This window comes from Macrotis lagotis, chromosome 5 (assembly GCF_037893015.1).
Source record: "Macrotis lagotis isolate mMagLag1 chromosome 5, bilby.v1.9.chrom.fasta, whole genome shotgun sequence".
In the NCBI taxonomy this organism is placed as follows: domain Eukaryota; kingdom Metazoa; phylum Chordata; class Mammalia; order Peramelemorphia; family Peramelidae; genus Macrotis; species Macrotis lagotis.
Window position 1 is genome coordinate 41,657,887 of NC_133662.1, and position 18,003 is coordinate 41,675,889.

General features: G+C 36.1%; 1 protein-coding gene and 1 pseudogene across 24 annotated transcripts in view; one reads left to right on the plus strand and one right to left on the minus strand.

Annotated features, from left to right (window-relative positions):
• Window positions 1-18,003, minus strand: part of DST (dystonin) — a 592,091-nt gene that overhangs the window by 237,910 nt on the left and 336,178 nt on the right. For all 24 annotated transcript variants that reach the window (XM_074237259.1, XM_074237251.1, XM_074237265.1 and 21 more), the window contains one exon: window positions 4,210-4,376. In XM_074237259.1, coding sequence (XP_074093360.1) covers window positions 4,210-4,376 — 167 coding nt within the window. The remainder of the gene's footprint in view (window positions 1-4,209; window positions 4,377-18,003) is intronic.
• On the plus strand, window positions 10,742-11,530 carry LOC141523782 (PRELI domain-containing protein 1, mitochondrial pseudogene; annotated as a pseudogene).

Here is an 18,003-nt window from a genome sequence, read left to right on the forward strand (position 1 = left end):
GTACTTTATCTTCACTTTCCATAGCACATTGTAAGCATTATACTAATGGCACTGTTTTTAGTAGTAGTAGTAGTAGTAGTAGTAGTAGTAGTAGTAGTAGTAGTACTAATAATAATTTATGTAGAAAAAAAGGAATTCTCTTTTCAAATTAATATACCTCTACAATCAGAATGAAAATAGAATTCAATATTCTACTAAAAGAAAACCACTGAAAAATATTTACTGAGTACATAGAGTTTTTAGCTCACAAGGAAAAATCAGCAAGATAAATTGTAGAAAAAGTAGCTCTGGAAGTCTCCAAAACATGTAAAACTTGACCCACTGTATTTTTACTGTGAACTCTAACAAAAAAATCAAAGTCAATATGGAACACTGAGAAAATTCAAACCTAAAGTCGAAAGATTATTTCAAGAGCACATTCTGCTACCCTATTAGACAAAGTCCCAAACAAACAGCATGCAGAAGGATTCATCTCTTCCTTCCTACATTCAGAAAACCTCCCTCAAAAAACAATAGCAAACAAAACATTAAACTTGGGCAAAGAATTTTTTCCAAAGTTGGGGGTAGGGTGTAAAGCCTGAAAACACAAACCTAATACCCTTCCTAGAATCCATTCCTGATTGATGGAACTATCAATTATGGTATTTGGGAGCAAAGTTATTCAAGTCACATGCTATTATATCTTTACAATTTCTGTTAAGAGACAATGCCCAAAGATTGTTTTTCTGAAAAATCTGGAGGAATGGTTTCCTTTTAAGCTCTTTGCTTCCAGCCTAAAAAAAAAACTTCAAAGAAGTGAACTGAGCAAATTCTAAATGCGCACTATGAAATATATCCTTTTGTGTAACATAATCCAAATCAAAGGATAAATAGCTTATTATTTCCTAAGTAAAGAACACCCATCAACAACACATTCTTTTTCTGATGGTGCCAAAAGAGGCAGAATTGTGGTTGAGATACACTGGTTAGTGAATAAATCTCTGGATTGTTCTGACCAAGAAAAACCCAATTATTATTGCTCTTATTTAATTGCGGAAAGGGTGAGGAGGGACTGGAATAGACAGCAAAAGCTATTGGAACAAAGTTTACCTTGATTTTCTTTTTTATTTAGTGAGTTATAGCCACCACATAACTTTTTCTTCCTGTGTATGAGTAATACTTTAACTCCCTAATGGATGTTAATCTATTTAGGAATGTGTCTTGTTCTGAAAATTCAAATATACATTCATAAAAGTATATCCCCCAAAACATATACATTCAAAGAAGTGTTCAGGAGCTAATAAAATTATATTGTACTTACTTTAAGTCTAATCTAGGATGCACATTAATGTAAATAAAAAAGACCTACCCTACTTTGTTCTGTAGTTCTCTAAAACACTAATAATGAAGTTATAGCTCATTTCCTACTAGATTCTCAGTTGTTGTTTTTTTTAGTTTTTGCAAGGCAATGGGGTTAAATGGCTTGCCCAAGGTCATACAGCTAGGTAATTATTAAGTGTCTGAGGCCGGATTTGAACTCAGGTACTCCTGACTCCAGAGCTGGTGCACTGAGCCACCTAGCCACCCCTAGATTCTAAGTTTCTTGAGGGAACAAAAGGTGTTTTATCTAAACTGTGAACTTTTATTTCCCCTAGAATCTAATCCTACTAAGTATGCAATAGTAACTTTAAAACATGGTATTGGATTAGAAAATAGCACTCTCCCTGAAAAAAATAACTGTGTTAAAACAAGAAATTCACTGGATAACCTAGAGAGATATGATTCAGAAACTACTGTAGTTCTAGTTTGGGTTGGGGTAAATCACTTAAATTTTCTACTATTAGGTGTGGGGGGGGGGTATAAAAAAGGTACCATACTTTATTCTTAGCAGTAGGGGAGAATGTTCGTTAATACTCTATGTATGTTAAAAAAAAATGTCCTTATAACGAACTTAAGGAATGAAGCATGACTTAAAGTAAGAACAAGGGTTGTTCAGAGCCAGCAGCTGAATCAAGGAAAAGTACCCCTTGAAATGATTCCAAAGTGTGGTTGGTCTTTTCATTTCCTACAATGAAACTAGGGTGATCCAAGTTATAGAAAAGGAAGATTAGTCTGTTAGGACACAAGACAAAGCAAAAACTTAAAAGTCATCTGTCTAGGGCTAGAAAAGACCTTGGACTAGAAGAGACATTAGACCAGTTTCCTAAATTTAACTACAGCCCAGGGAAATACAAGGTTACACAGGTTATTAAGAGTCAGGGTTGAGATTGTAGATCTCAATTTTCATCTAAAAAGAGAATTGGGAATTTTAATATTGAGACAGATTTTACATTGACACTGAGATTGAAGTAAGGTCTTCTGAATTCAGGGGCAGTATTTTTCCAGCATACCACCATTCTTTTATAATATCCTTGTTATTTTTATTTTCAGAGGGTTGGGAAGGGTATAGTCATAGCTCCCCCAAAATAGCCTTTATGCAATTCTTTTCAATGTGTTTCATCTGGTATCAGATCTTAAGCCATATATACTGAAGAGAAGTGGGGAGTCCAAATACCATTCTAGGACAATAACTGAAGGGAGCATCTTTTTCAATAATACATGCTACAATATGGCCAGGGATTTTTTTAATCTAAATCAATTCAGACTGCTTAAAGTCAAGCCTGAGAATTGTCCCCTACAAAAAGATAAGATATGGTTACCACCTCAGTACAAGAGACTGCATAGACATTACAAAGCCAAGTTTATAGTCTAGCAGTTGAGGATAAAGTAGGTGACAGGTGACTATTAGCAAGAATCTGAGAAGTAGGGGTCTTTGAGGTGAAAGAAGGTTCGGCATAGAAACCAGTTTCCAAATTCTTATCACTGCAACATGTTTACAGGAAACTGATTCTAGAAAGAATGAAACACTGAAGATTTGCCAATACAAATCTTTTATGTACAAATTTATATATATATATTGGGCTTTTCTGCAAGGCCATGGAGTTAAGTGGCTTGCCCAAGGCCACACAGCTAGGTGATTATTAAGTGTCTGAGGCCGAATTTGAACTCAGGTACCCCTGACTACAGGGCCAGTGCTCTAACCACTGCACCACCTAGTCACCCCCAAACTTAAATATATTAACACTGAAATTTTTATGTTACAAGTTTATCTTTATGAAATTTTTGAAGAGGAAATTATAATAAAATGCAACAACAATAACAAAAAATTAAGTCAGAAAACCTGGAAGTTATTTAAGAATCCCTTAATGGAAGCCCAGGATCAAGGTGGCAGGCAATCCAAAAATAATGATAATAACACATTATAATTAATAGGTACAATAAGAATCTAAATGCATTTTACAATTTTTCCTGTACAAGTTGAGTGAAGCATTTAGAGTGTATAGCTGGGTAAAGACTGGTGAAATCTTAAAACCAAAAATCCTTTAATGCTCTTAATTAATGTCAAAATTCCCATTTCTCTTTTCAGATGAAGATTAAATAATCAGTCCTGAGACTGGTATCAGGGGTTAAAAACTGCTTTTCATTTTGCTGTCAATTATAATGCTCTTTTTAATATAACTCTTCTTAGAAAAACAAAATCTAGAATATTTTTCTATGAATAGAAAGAATAGAAAATAGTGGATGTGTGTCAAAGATAACAATTTCACAATCATAAAACAATGTAAGGTAGGTGATTCAGGAGGGAATGTATTGGGCTGGCAATCAAATAATTGAGTTAAAGTTCTAGGCAACTTTTTTACTTCTCTCTCTCTGTCTCTGTCTGTGTCTGTGTCTCTGTGTGTGTGTGTCTCTCTCTCTGCCTCATCTCTCTCTCTCTCTCTCTCTCTCTCTCTCTGTCTGTCTCTCTCTGTGAGGCAACTGGGGTTAAGTGATTTGCCCAGGGTTATACAGTTAGTAAAAGTCCAGTGTTGAGTCTGGATTGACTCCAGGGTCAGTTCTCTAATCCACTGTACCCCTAGGCAGCTTTCTTATTGTTTCCAGGCCTCAGTGTCTTCAAATGTAAAATGAAAGGATTGGATACTCTGAACTCTAAGGCACTTCCAAATATAGTCTATAATATTGGAACTTTTCCACATCTACTCAGGTTTGGGTAACAAAGAGATGAGCCTCTCTGGCTAAAAGGTACAGAGTTCTATCAGTGTCATATTTCATTTTTCTGATAAATGAAAACAAATCAGACAAATGTCTTCTAGTCATGTAGCTAGGAAAAAAACCACAATTATTTCATACCTGTATTTATGAATGATGGCATTAAATAATTTTCCATCTCTCCAGCAGGTAGTGAAATTTTCACAACGAATTCCAGCATAGCCTTCAGTTGTCTGCTGTGTCCATAATAACAGTCTCTCTTTAGCAGACATATCCTCCGACTCTCCAGTAACATGGATATCAGATATCTAAAACATAATCAGAGGAAATGGTGCATTGTTATTTGCATGGACAAGGATTAAAAGAGCTAAATTATGTATTTGACAGTTTTACTAATACAACATTTATCATTTAGTTAATGAAACAAAACTGGACCATAAATGCTTTAAATCTTCATTCATAAGTAGATAAAAGAAAACAGCAAATTCTTTATACAGAACCTCTGTGTGACCAAATACTACAAATTAGAAAGGAAATTTTAGTCCAATAGGGACTAAAGAAAGGATGTAACTGTATTACAAACAAAATAGACTTGAAATATATTTAGGCTTTTCATAGGGAAATAGGAAATACAGAAAGACCTGTCTTAGAATGGTGAACTAATGTTGATAACAGCTAATTTTACAGACACATTATACTTCCATTCATCTAATGGTTAAAATTTATCCTATACAGCAATATAATACACAGGTACTCCCATTATGATTTACTTGTTCAGAACAATACTGCTTTAACAAAGCCATCTCTGATTTACAGGTAAGTAGTAAAAGACTGAGTAATTTGACTAGGGTCACCTAAGTCTGTAATGAAACTGTGATTAGTATTCATGAGATTGTTCACCAAGCCCTTGCATAATGCTGGACTAGGCAATGAACTGTATCCCAAAGCCTATGCTGAAAGCCAGAATTTGGAGAGCCAATCCTGGAAAAGAAAGGCAGAAAACTGTTGTGGTGCTCATGCCTAGAGGTCAAGAAAGTGTAGAAAACAGAAAGTCAAGTAACCAGGAAGGACCCAGAGGGAAGGAGATAGGAAGAGGCAGAAAAGGTTGAAGCTAGATAGTAAGTCTGGAAGCAGAAGACAAAAAGCCTTTGTTCAATTTATCAGACAGGAGACCCTGATGATCTTTTTTCTTGGATTAGTATTTTAGATCCAATGGTGTGGCCAGTTCAGGATTCAAAGAATCTGCACTGAAGCAACTTGAAATCTAACAGATCCTGATGACTAAGGAATACTTTAATGAACTTCACACATCATTAACCTTCTAATTACATTCAGCATAAACCACATCAAGAAACTCTCTCTCCAAGGTTTACATACTTTACAAAATGGCAGCATTTTAAGAATCTGTACAATTCTTTTTCATGGAATTAAATTAATATATTATGCATAAATGATACAAATCATAAAGCAGTACATAAGTGATAGTTATCATTTCTATGTTTAAATAATGTTATATGTAAATATTTTCTCTTTGTGAAAAAAAATAAAGATCCCAGAAATAAGATAATAATGCTTTTTCTCTTTAATAAGGGCATTTTTTTAACCTGAGTGCTTCTGATTTTAAAATTCTTTCCACTGTATCAAAGTTGCCTCTTTTTAAATTGCTTTCATTTACATTCCTCCTCACCCATTCACCTCCCACTTTTCCATCATTTCTCTATTATCTTTCCTTGTCAGACCTGGCTCTATAGTTAAATTGTTCAACTATACCTGTCCTTTGCCCCAAAGATCTACTGCTACTCATATCTTGACAAATTCCAATTCCAGATACTCCTGTAATTTCTTTTCTTTACTCTTATTTACATTCTGCTCAATATCAATTGGAAGAAATCATAAAAAATATTAATGTTATTTCAACTGTGTTCTTGCTGCTATAAAGCAATTGATTTATTCTTCCCTGATTACAGGACTCCTTAAATATCTTTTCCAAACCTTCTCAGTTTTTCTCAGGCTTACTACACTATCTCTTCTCCTCTTCCCATTCTCCCTTAGCAAAGAACAAAGTCAGACCAATTGTCATAAATTCCTTCTTTTTCCCTATCTCAAAACTACTCAATAGCATCCCCTGCTCATTCCTTTACTCCAGTCTCTGAAAAAAAAATTGATTTTTTTTTTTTGGTCTAAGCCAAGACCTAGGCCAAACCCTTGTGTGTACTCCTTGGTTCATCTCCTCTGGTCTACCCTAGAGGCTTAGCTCTTAGATTACCCCATTCACTTCTTTTAATCTCTACATTTCATGCTGCCTGCAAATATATCCAGTTTACCACTAAATAAATCTCACTTGCTGCTTAGGCCATCTGTCTCTCCTTTAACTGGAAAAATTCATAGAAAAAGTCATCTACATTTATTGTTTACATCTTTTCAGTTTCTACTGACTTAACCCTTGATCAACATCTATATTCCCATCTTTAACTCTATGCATCTTGCAAGGCTCTACCTTCAGTTATTTTTTTCTCTCTCTATGTATAAATATATCATCTCTCCCTCTTGGGGAATTGATCAGTGCCCATGGGTTCAATTAATATTTCTAATGCAAATGATTCACAGATCTACACAGCTAGCACTTTGCACTCTCCTGGGTTTCATCCAGTCCTATATCACCAGCCACTTACTTGACATCTCCATTTGGAAGTCCCATAGTATCTCTAAAACTATATATTCAAAATGGAATTGATAACCATTCTCACAAAATGCATCATTCCTCCATTAAAATCATGATGATATAATGTCCAAAAAATTCTCCCTAGGAATATAGTCAAAGGCACTTCCAGGAAAAAAAACACATGAGGATTGCTCCCACTATGTAAAAGAGACTAATAGTTATAGAGCATTTGTATAAAAGGTAGAAACCAGAAAAATAAATGATACAACAAAAAAGAAAAGTTTTAAAAATAATACTTAAAAAATCTCTTTTAGGGGGCGGCTAGGTGATGCAGTGGATGGAGCACCAGCCCTGGAGTCAGGAGTATCTGAGTTCAAATCTGACCTCAGACACTTAATAATCACCTAGCTGTGTGGCCTTGGACAAGCCACTTAACCCTATTTGCCTTGCAAAAAAAACATCTCTTTTATAAAAATCTCATAAAATCTTTCATAAACCTTCTTAGGAATGGCATAGCTAAGACTCTAAGAAATTCTGACAGAGGTCAAATGGGCCCCTTTATCTTTAGATAATGAAAAATAAAAAAAAAACACTGACTCTAAACGCTTTGCATCACATGAGCTATTTAAATTATATTTGACACCTATGCAAGAAAAAAAACAGAAGTCCCTTATGGGAGTAGCCTGCCATACTATAGTACTGGATGACTGTATATTGACCATATATTCCATTTATACTAACTCTTAATAAACTAAATAACTAATTTTCAGCAAAAGTCTATCTACTGCCTCAAAGTTTAGTGAGTTCAGTTAATGGTAGTATAAATTATAAATGCAGTATTTACGAGATCATGAAAGATTTATAACATCACAAAAATAATAAACTACTAAATTGTAATCTTTTATTACAAATTGTTAGAAGGTAAATTGGGACCACAAATGTACTTCTACAACAGTAATTGGAAAGCTGTCTTAAAGTCAACCAAGGTTTATAAAGACTTATGGAACTAAAAATTCATTTTTATAGAGTATTTTAAGGTTTACAAAGTATCACAAAAGTACCATGATGAAAATAGTGGAAGTATCCTTGATCCCATTTTTTGAAAAAGGATCCTGGATATCAAAGTAATGCATTTGGAAAATGTTACATAGTTTGGATTCAATTTTCACTGTAATGTTTGTTGCAGTTCATTTAACTCTTCTAGCACTGATTTTTCATAAATTTAACTATGTCAAGATATTACCTTCTCACTTTCTATATGCTTATCAATAAATTCAATTTTCCTGAATCTGTTTTTAATTTACTTCTCAAAATCACAGAACCTCATTGTCCTTTTTCTTATTCACCTGCTTTGAGTGGTAAATTCCAATTATATTCAAATAAATCAATATCATTAACTTTTATGCTCTCAGAAATATGCAATTATTCTATCAATCAAAGCAAATTATCAGGAAGATGTGGTCATAATTTGCTTCATATTGCATGAAAGCAATTTTAGCATGTCACATTTTTATTGAATATGAATCATAAGCTGTTAAAACAGAAAGGATTCTACTCCAACTCTCCTTATTTTATAGAAGAGGATTAAAGTCCAGAGAGAAGTGACTTTCCTATGGTCATGGTTAAATGATGCAGCTGGTATTCAAATTTACATCTAACTCTTAATTCAGAGCCTTCTCCATTAAGATTATTTATTAGAAAAACATATTTCCTGCTCATAAAATCATCTAAAATAATATTATATTACTAACAAGTAATAGCAGCAAGAAATGAAAATAGAAATTGCTTTGAAAATAAATGCCACTGCAACACCTTTGGGGAGGCTAGGTGGCATAGTGGATAAAGCACTAGCCTTGGAGTCAGGAGTCCCTGGGTTCAAATCCAGTCTCAGACACTTAATAACTACCTAGCTGTGTGGCCTTGGGCAAGCCACTTAACCCCATTTACCTTGCAAAAAAAAAAAAACCTAAAAAAAAAAAAGAAAAGAATGCCAAGACTTCCAGCCAAGATGGCGGAGAGAAGACAGGCATAGTACTAAAGTCTCCTGATCTTCCCTTATAAGTAATATGAAACAAACCTCTTAACAGAAATCCAATCAACAAAACCCAGAAAGAAAATCCAGGAGAAGAACATCTAATTCAGTATTTGTCTTCTGCAAAACTGGGTGGGTTGGGGCAGAGAGGGCTGACTCTGCCAGGAGCACAGACTGGTGAGAGCTGGGGAGCCTGGATTAACCACGGATTAGTCTGATTAGTGGGCCTGGAGCCCGGGAGTTTGAGGGCCTGAGAACCCAACTGGCTTGATCAGCTGCAGAGCTAGAACATGGTCAGCCACAGGGGCTTGGATTGGAGCAGAGGCACTGGTGGACTGGTGGTGGCGATGACCTTCTGGAGCTTGCCCATAGGGCTGGGGAGAGAGTCCTAGTGCAGGAAAGCTACAAACATAGATCCTTGGGCTCCATTGGTCAGGAGGAACTCAGAGTCCACACCTCCATTTCAGCTGAAGCCTCTTCCCACAACAAACACAATTACAGACAACTTCTGCCCCAGGCCAAGGTGTGAGCAGCAGAACCACTTCAACTGACAACAGGGAGAGTGATCACCTCACCCCAAGGTATAGTCCACCATTGATGAAAGACAAAAGTATTTAACAGCTTCATCAACTCCCTCTAGGCCAAGGGAGAGGGCCTCAATCAAGGTCACAGACACTCCAGGGAAAGCAACCAGCACCCCCTACTGGTCAGCTGGAGATATTATACTCAGTGAAAAAAGCTTCTAGGGATCCCAACACCAAACCTCTGTGAACCAGCCTCTTCCCAACACAAGGTCTTAGTAAAATGAAGAAAGTTTCAGCAGAAAGGAGGGTTCATAGAAAAATTCTTGGAAGGAAAAGACCCTAACTCAGAGAGACCTAGAACCTCTAAGGAGAATATAATCTAGTCTCCAGCACAGAAAACCTCATTGAAGAAATAAGGAAGGAGTTTAAAAATCAATTGGAAAATTTGGGAAAAGAAACCAAGAGAAGGTTAACACCTTGAAACTTGAAAACAAATCATTGGAAAATACAATTGGACAAATGCAAAAAGAAAATAATTATCTCCAAACTTCAAGTGGTCAAATGGAAAACTTTCAGAAATAGAATTGACCAATTGGAAAAGGAGTTGCAAAAGGTAAATAAAGAAAATTCTTCTCTAAAAAAAAGGAATAGAGTCTGTGCAAACTAAGGACTTCATGACACAGCAAGAGCCTGTTAAACAAAACCAAAAAATAGGAAAAAAAATAGAAGAAAATGTAAAATACCTCATCAGCAAAACCACTGACATTGAGAATAGATCAAGGAGGGACAACCTGAGAATTATAGGACTTCCTGAAAACATTAGAGAGGGGGAAAAAAAGTCTAGACTTAATATTACTGGATTTAGTGATGGAAAATTACCCTGATAGCTTGGAACCAGAGGGCAAAATAGTTATTGAAAGAATACATCCAGCCCCTCAAGAAAGAAATCCTAAAATGAAAACACCAAAGAATGTTATGGTATAATTTCAGAACTATCAAAAAAAAAAGAGAGAAAATCGTGCAAGCAGCCAGAAAGAAACCATTTAGATTCCAAGGAACCACAGTAAGGATTACATAGGACCTGGCTGCATCAACATTAAGGGATCAAAGGGCCTGGAATGTGATATTCCAAAGGGCAAGGGAGCTTGGAATGCAGCTAAGAATTCACTACCCAGCAAAGCTGAGTCTTCACTTTGAGGGGAAAAGATGGACATTTAATAAAATGGAAGACTTCCAACAATTCCTGATGAAAAAATGAGAGCTAAATAGAACATTGGACATCAAACAGGAGGTTCAAGAGACACATGAGGCAGCCCAACACCCCCTCATGGCGGTGGAGGCGGTGGCGCCGGTGGCAGCTCTGGGATGGTGACGGAGAGCGCGACCCCAGCGACCCTTCTGCCCCCCCCATGCTGCACGCCCCCTGACACAGCCCCGACCCCCCCCCCCAGGACGATGGTGAAGTACTTCTTGGGGCAGAGCGTGCTCCGGAGCTCCTGGGACCAAGTGTTCGCCACCTTCTGGCAGCGCTACCCCAACCCCTACAGCAAACATGCTGACGGAGGATATTGTGCACCGGGAGGTGACTCCTGACCAGAAGCTGCTGTCCAGGAGACTTCTGACAAAGACCAACAGGATGCCCCGCTGGGCAGAGTGCTTCTTTCCTGCTAATGTAGCCCACTCGGTGTACATACTAGAGGACTCTGTAGTGGACCCACAGAACCAGACCATGACCACTTTCACCTGGAACATCAACCATGCCCGGCTGATGGTGGTGGAGGAAAGATGTGTTTACTGTGTGAACCCTGAAAACAGTGGCTGGACTGAAATCCGAAGAGAAGCCTGGGTCTCCTCTAGTTTGTTTGGGGTTTCCAGAGCTGTACAGGAGTTTGGCCTAGCTAGATTCAAAAGTAATGTGACCAAGACCATCAAAGGCTTTGAGTATATCTTGGCCAAACTGCAAGGTGAAGCTCCTTCTAAGACACTTGTTGAAACAGCTAAGGAAGCAACCGAAAAGGCGAAGGAAACTGTCCTGGCAGTGACCGAGAAGGCTAAGGACCTGGCCAGCAAGGCGGCCACCAAGAAGCAGCAACAGCAGCAGCAACATTATGTTTAAAGGAGTCACCATACTGCTTTTCCTGCAACAAAAAAAAAAGCCCTGCTGCCCTCCCAGATTGCCAGTTCCCAAGGCTGTAAGCCTTTTAGCAAGACCTGGCATTGGTCCCAGAGCCCCAGTCCCTGAGCAGACCATCAGCACAATGCAAGCCCATAGACAATCCAGCTCTTGTCCTGTTACCCACCCAGTGTCCAAGTTGTAATTTATCATTAAAAATCAATTTTCAGTCCTAAAAAAAAAGAGAGAGAGAGAGAGAGAAACACATGAAAAGGTAAAAAAAAAAACTGCCATCCAATAAGATGAAACTGGTTATATCCCAGCATGGGGAAAAAGATTCTCATAACTCTTGAGAACTGCAACTCTAACAGAGAGAATATACTTAGCCAGAAGTAATGGACATTCATGACCTATCCATGAGACTGCTATCCAATGGATGAAACTGGCTATATCCCTACTTGGGAGAAAGACTCTAATAACTCTCAAGAATGGTAGCTCTATTAGAAAGAATATACTTAGCCAGAAGTAATGGATACTCAGGGTTTTCTGTGACAGATAGAATTATTTAAAAATACTTCCTCCTTAAAAAGGGGGGCAGGAAGGAGACAGGAGGACAGAAAGGATTGAATGGGGTAAATTTCATTACATTAAGAGGTACAAATGACCTGTTATAATAGAGGAGAAGAAGGGAAGAGATGAGAAACACCTGAATCTTCCTCTCATAAGATTAGGCTTAAAGTTATTTTACACACTTAGTTAACTTAAAAAAGTCTTAGCTTTCAAGTATTAAAAGGGGGAAAGGGGGAGGGGGAGAAAAGGGGGAACTAACAAAAGGAAGGGAAGAGAAAAGGGAAAAAGGGAAAGGAAAAAGAAAAGGAAGGGGGTGGACAGAGGAGGGCAAATACACTGAAGGGGACAGTATTCAGAAATAAAATATTAGGGAATATGGATAAAGGGAAAAAAGGAGGAAAATACAAACAAAGGGAAGACAGCATGGAGGGCAATAAAGAGTTAGTAATTATAACTCTGAATGTGAATGGGATGAGCTCTCCCTTAAAATGTAAGTGAATAGCAGACTGGAGTAAAAATCAGAATCCTACAATGTGCTGCTTACAAGAAACTCATTTGAAGCAGAGAGATACATATAGAGTAAAGGTAAAAGGTTGGAGCAAAATATATTTTGTTTCAGCTTCAGTGAAAAAAGCAGGGGTAGCAATCCTTAACTCAGACAAAGCAACTGCAAAAATAGATATCATTAAAAGAGATAAGGATGGAAACTATATCCTCCTAAATGGTACCATAGACAATAAAGTAATTTCAATACTAAATATGTATGCACCCAATGGTATAGCATCAATATTCTTAGGGAAGAAGTTGAAGGAGTTACAGGAAGACATGTACAGCAAGACTCTACTAATGGGAGACCTCAACCTCCCACTCTCAGATTTAGATAAATTAACCATAAAATGAACAAGAAGGAAGTTAAGCAGGTAATTAGGTTGATAGAAAACCTAGACATGATAGACTTATAGAGGAAATTGAATGAGAATAGAAAAGAATATACTTTCTTTTCTGCAGTATGTGGCACTTACACAAAAAATTGACCATGTACTAGGGCATAAAAATCTAATAATCAATTACAGAAAGACAGAAATACTGAATACATCTTTCTCAGATCATAATGCAATAAAAATCACATGTAGTATTGGGCCAGGGAAATGTAAACCTAAAACTAATTGGAAATTAAATAACCTCATTTTAAAGAATGAGTGAATCAAACAAGATATTATAGAAAGAATTAATTATTTTATCCTAGATAATGAGAATAATGAAACAACATGCCTATGGGATACACTCAAGGAGGCTGTCAGGGGATATATTATATCTTTAAATGCTTACATGAATAAATTAGAGAAAGAGGAAATCAATGAACTAAAAGTGCAACTAAAAAATTAGAGGTAAGAACAAATTAGAAACCCCTAATTAAATATCAAATTAGAAATTCTAAAAAATTAAAAGAGAAATTAATAAAATTGAAAGCAAAAAACTATTGAATTAATAAATAAAACCAAGAGTTGGTTTTATGAAAAAAACAATAAAATTGATAAAACTCTGGTCAATTTGATTAAAGGAAAGAAAGAAGAAAACCAAACTACTAGTATCATAAATGAAAAAGGGGAACTCACCACCAAAGAGGAGGAAATTAAAATAATAATTTGGAATTACTTTGCCCAACTCTGTGCCAATAACTTTGACAATCTAAGTGAAATGGGAGAATATTTACAAAAAAATATAAATTGCCCAGGTTAAATGAAGAGGAGATTAAATACCTAAATAACCCTATCTCAGAAAAAGAAATTCAACAAGCCATCACTGAACTCCCTAAGAAAAAATCTCCAGGGCCTGATGGATTCACAAGTGAATTCTACCAAACATTTAAGGATCAAGTGGTTCTGATTCTATATAAATTCTTGGAAAAACAGGGGGAGATGTACTCTGCCTAACTCTTTCTATCACACCAATATGGTGCTGATATCTAAAACAGGAAGAGTTAAAACAGAGAAAGAAATTATAGACCTATTTCCCTGATGAATATAGATACAAAAATCTTAAATAAAATCTTAGCAAATCAATTACAACAAGTTATCACTAAGATAATACATTATGACCAAGTAGGATTTATCCCAAGAATGCAGGGTTGTTTCAATATTAGGAAAACTGTTAGTATAATTAATTATATCAACAACAAACCTATCAGAAATTATATGATCATATCAACAGATGCTGAAAACGCTTTTGACAAACTACAGCACCCATTCCTGCTAAAATCACTAGAGAGTGTAGGAATAAATGGACTGTTCCTCAAAATAATCAGCAGTATCTATCTGAAACCATCAACAAGCATTATAATCAATAGGGAAAGGCTAGAAGCATTCCCAAAAAGATCAGGGGTGAAACAAGGATGCCAATTATCATCACTACTATTCAATATTTATTAGGAATGTTAGCTTCAGCAATAAGAGAAGAAAAAGAAATTGAAGGAATTAGAATTGGGAAGGAAGAGACAAAACTCTCACTCTTTGCAGATGACATGATGGTCTACCTAGAGAATCCCAAGAAATCATCCAAAAAGCTACTGGAAATAATTAGCAACTTTAGCAAAGTTATCAGATATAAAATAAATGTTCATAAATCCTCAACTTTTCTATATATGAGTAGCATACAGCAGGAAAAGCTAGAAAGAGAAATCCCATTCAAAGTAAACTCAGACAATATAAAACACCTGGGAGTCTATTTGCCAAGGCAGACTCAGAAACTTTTTTGAAAATAATTACAAAACACTTTGCACACAAATAAAATCAGATTTAAATAACTGGACAAACATCAACTGCTCATGGACAGGTCAAGCTAATATAATAAAAATGACAACTCTATCAAAACTAAACTACCTGTTTAGTGCCCTACCAATCAAAATTCCAAAAAATTACTTTAATGAGTTAGAAAAAGTGTCAAGTAAATTCATATGGAAAAATAAAAAGTCAAGAATTTCCAGGGATTCAATGCAAAAAAAAAAAGTACAAAAGAAGGTGGCTTAGCCCTATCAGATCTAAAATTATATTATAAAGCATCGGTCATCAAAACTGGTATTGGCTAATAAATAGAGTGGTGGACCAGTGAAATAGACTAGGTGCATTAGGAGGAAATGATTATAGTAATCTGCTGTTTGATAGACCCAAAGAGTCCTGCTATTGGGTTAAAAACTCTCTTTGATAAAAACTGCTGGGATAATTGGAAGTTAGTATGGAAGAAACTTAGATTAGACCAACACCTCACACCCTATACATAGATAAGATCAAACTGGATACAGGATTTAGACATAAAAAATAATTTATAAGCAAACTAGAAGATCAAGGAGTAGTTTACCTGTCAGATCTATGGAAAGGGGAGAAGTTTATGACTAGGGAAGACAGATGGAGAACGTCACTAAAAACAAACTAGATGATTTTGATTACATTAAATTAAAAAGCTTTTGCACAGACAAAACCCACTGTAACAAAGATCAAAAGAAATGTAGTAAACTGGGAAATAATCTTTACAACTAGTATTTCTGACAAAGGATTCATTTCTAAAATATACAGAGAACTGAGTCAAATTTTAAAAAAAAGCCATTTCCCAATTGACAAATGGTCAAAGGATATGCAAAGGCAATTTACAGATGAGGAGATCAAAGCAATCCATAGTCATATGAAAAAATGCTCTAAATCATTACTTATTAGAGAAATGGAAATTAAAGCTTCTCTGAGGTACCACCTCACACCTCTCAGACTGGCCAATATGTGACCAGAAAGGATAATGATCACTGTTGGAAGGGTTGTGGGAAATCTGGGACATTATTACATTATTGGTGGAGCTGTGACCTCATCCAACCTTTCTAGAGACCAGTTTGGAACTACACCCAAAGGGTAACAAAAATGTGCATACTCTTTGATCCAGCAATGTCACTACTAGATCTATACCCTAAAGGGATGATGAAAAAGGGTAAAAACATCACTTGTACAAAAATATTCATAGCAGCCCTGTTTGTGGTGGCAAAGAATTAGAAATCAAGTAAATGTCCTTCAATTTAGGGATGGCTTAACAAACTGTGGTATATGTATGTCATGGAACACTACTGTTCTTTTAGAAACCAGGAGGGACAGGAATTCAGGGAAACCTGGAGGGATTTGCATGAACTGATGATGAGTGAGATAAGTAGAACCAGAAAAACACTGTACACCCTAACAACAACATGGGGATGATTATCGACTATTACCTTTAATTTAGAAAAAAAACTGATATATTATTGTCTGATCTTGCTATCTCTTATACTTTATATTTCTTCCCCTAAGAATATAATATCTCTCTCAGCACATTCAATTTAGACCAATGTACACCATGGAAACTATGTAAAGACTGGCAAATTGCCTTCTGTGGGGGTTGGGGGGAGGGAAGTAAGATTAGGGGGAAATTTGTAAAACTCAAAATAAATAAAATCTTAAAAAAATAATAAATGCCAAGAAAATCATCTAAGTTACAGTGATTGTTAATACGAAAGATTCCTCATAGCTAAACATAATCATCAGAGAGTTTTGATTCATCCATATGTTATTGGAGGTTTATTAGTCAAGTTCATGCATTCATCTCCCCCCCAGAATCCTCACATATACTTAGAAAATATTGTTCACTGTTTTGTAAAAGTACAATGAAATATTTTCAAGTTGCAGATTACTTGAACAAGTAATGCAGTTAAAGTAAATCATTTATGGTTATGTAGGGAGGAAAGACCCTAAAAGCAAATATCAATTTTGTTAATTCTATGAGAAATATAATTTATAATAAGAAAGCATGATGATAAGGGAAGGAGCCATCAAACTGAGATTTTTTTTAAAATTATATACATCACATAGGTGGGCTCACCATAAATTTCACTGGTAACTAGATTTTTTTAATAGACTATATTGTATCCTGTATATGAGCCAAGAAAGTAGTTAAATCTTTATGCCATGTTCACTATTCACAATTATGTACATTACAAATGAAAAGATAATATTATCACATCTTTCACCTATCCATTACATGTCTCCCAGTAATAGAAATAAAATAGTTGTACACTGAAACACCTCTTTTCTTAAAAGAAAAAAAAATTAATAGTATGTAGCACTTTACCCCTACTACCTTTTATCAACATACACTGTATCCCATACACTACTTGATAATCCAGGGACAGAGTGAGCAAAGAAGGAAACAATGATTGAATGAATCCTCCATTACTAAAATGCATCTCTGAATGAGAAACATTCATCAAAGTTAAGGTCATGGAGGGAAGGATGAAGGGGGGGGAAGGAAGGGAGGAAGAAGGAAGGGAGGAAGGAGGAGAGGAAGGGAGGAAGGGAAGGAGGGAAGGGAGGAAGGAAAGGGAGGGAGGGAGGAAGAAAGGAGGGAAGGGAGGGAGGGAGGGAGGGAGGGAGGGAGGGAGGAAGGAAGGAAGGAAGGAAGGAAGGAAGGAAGGAAGGAAGGAAGGAAGGAAGGAAGGAAGGAAGGAAGGAAGGAAGGAAGGAAAAATCAAGTAGTTCAAGAGCACAGAAACCTACACTCAAAGACTCTTGGTAATTGGGTCAACAACTGGACTTTAAAAATGGTCAAATCTTTGTTCATTCTAAGAGTTCTGCTAGTGTGGGACAAGTAGTATCAGAAAATTTAAGCCACAGTTCCAAAAATAGCTGAAAGTTTAACACCTAAGTACAGGAAGACTCCTTTCTTAATTCCTGGAACCACAAATCTTTTCAGCACATAAGGCTGGTGACCTTGATCCTAACTGAACTAGTCCCATACCTATCTATGATCCTGGCCAAAAACACTTGCACTTGCTATTATTTTACCCAAGTAATTAGCAGCCAAGTACTTATTTCATTAACAATTCTAACAATTCTAAAAACTCTGAATATGGAAATAATCATACATACATGTTTAGAGTAAAAATCTATTCTGAAAGGATGATCTTCCCTCAGCTTTGTGTATTTCACTAGTTACTATTTCACAATCTTTTCTGTTTTTCTTCTTAATA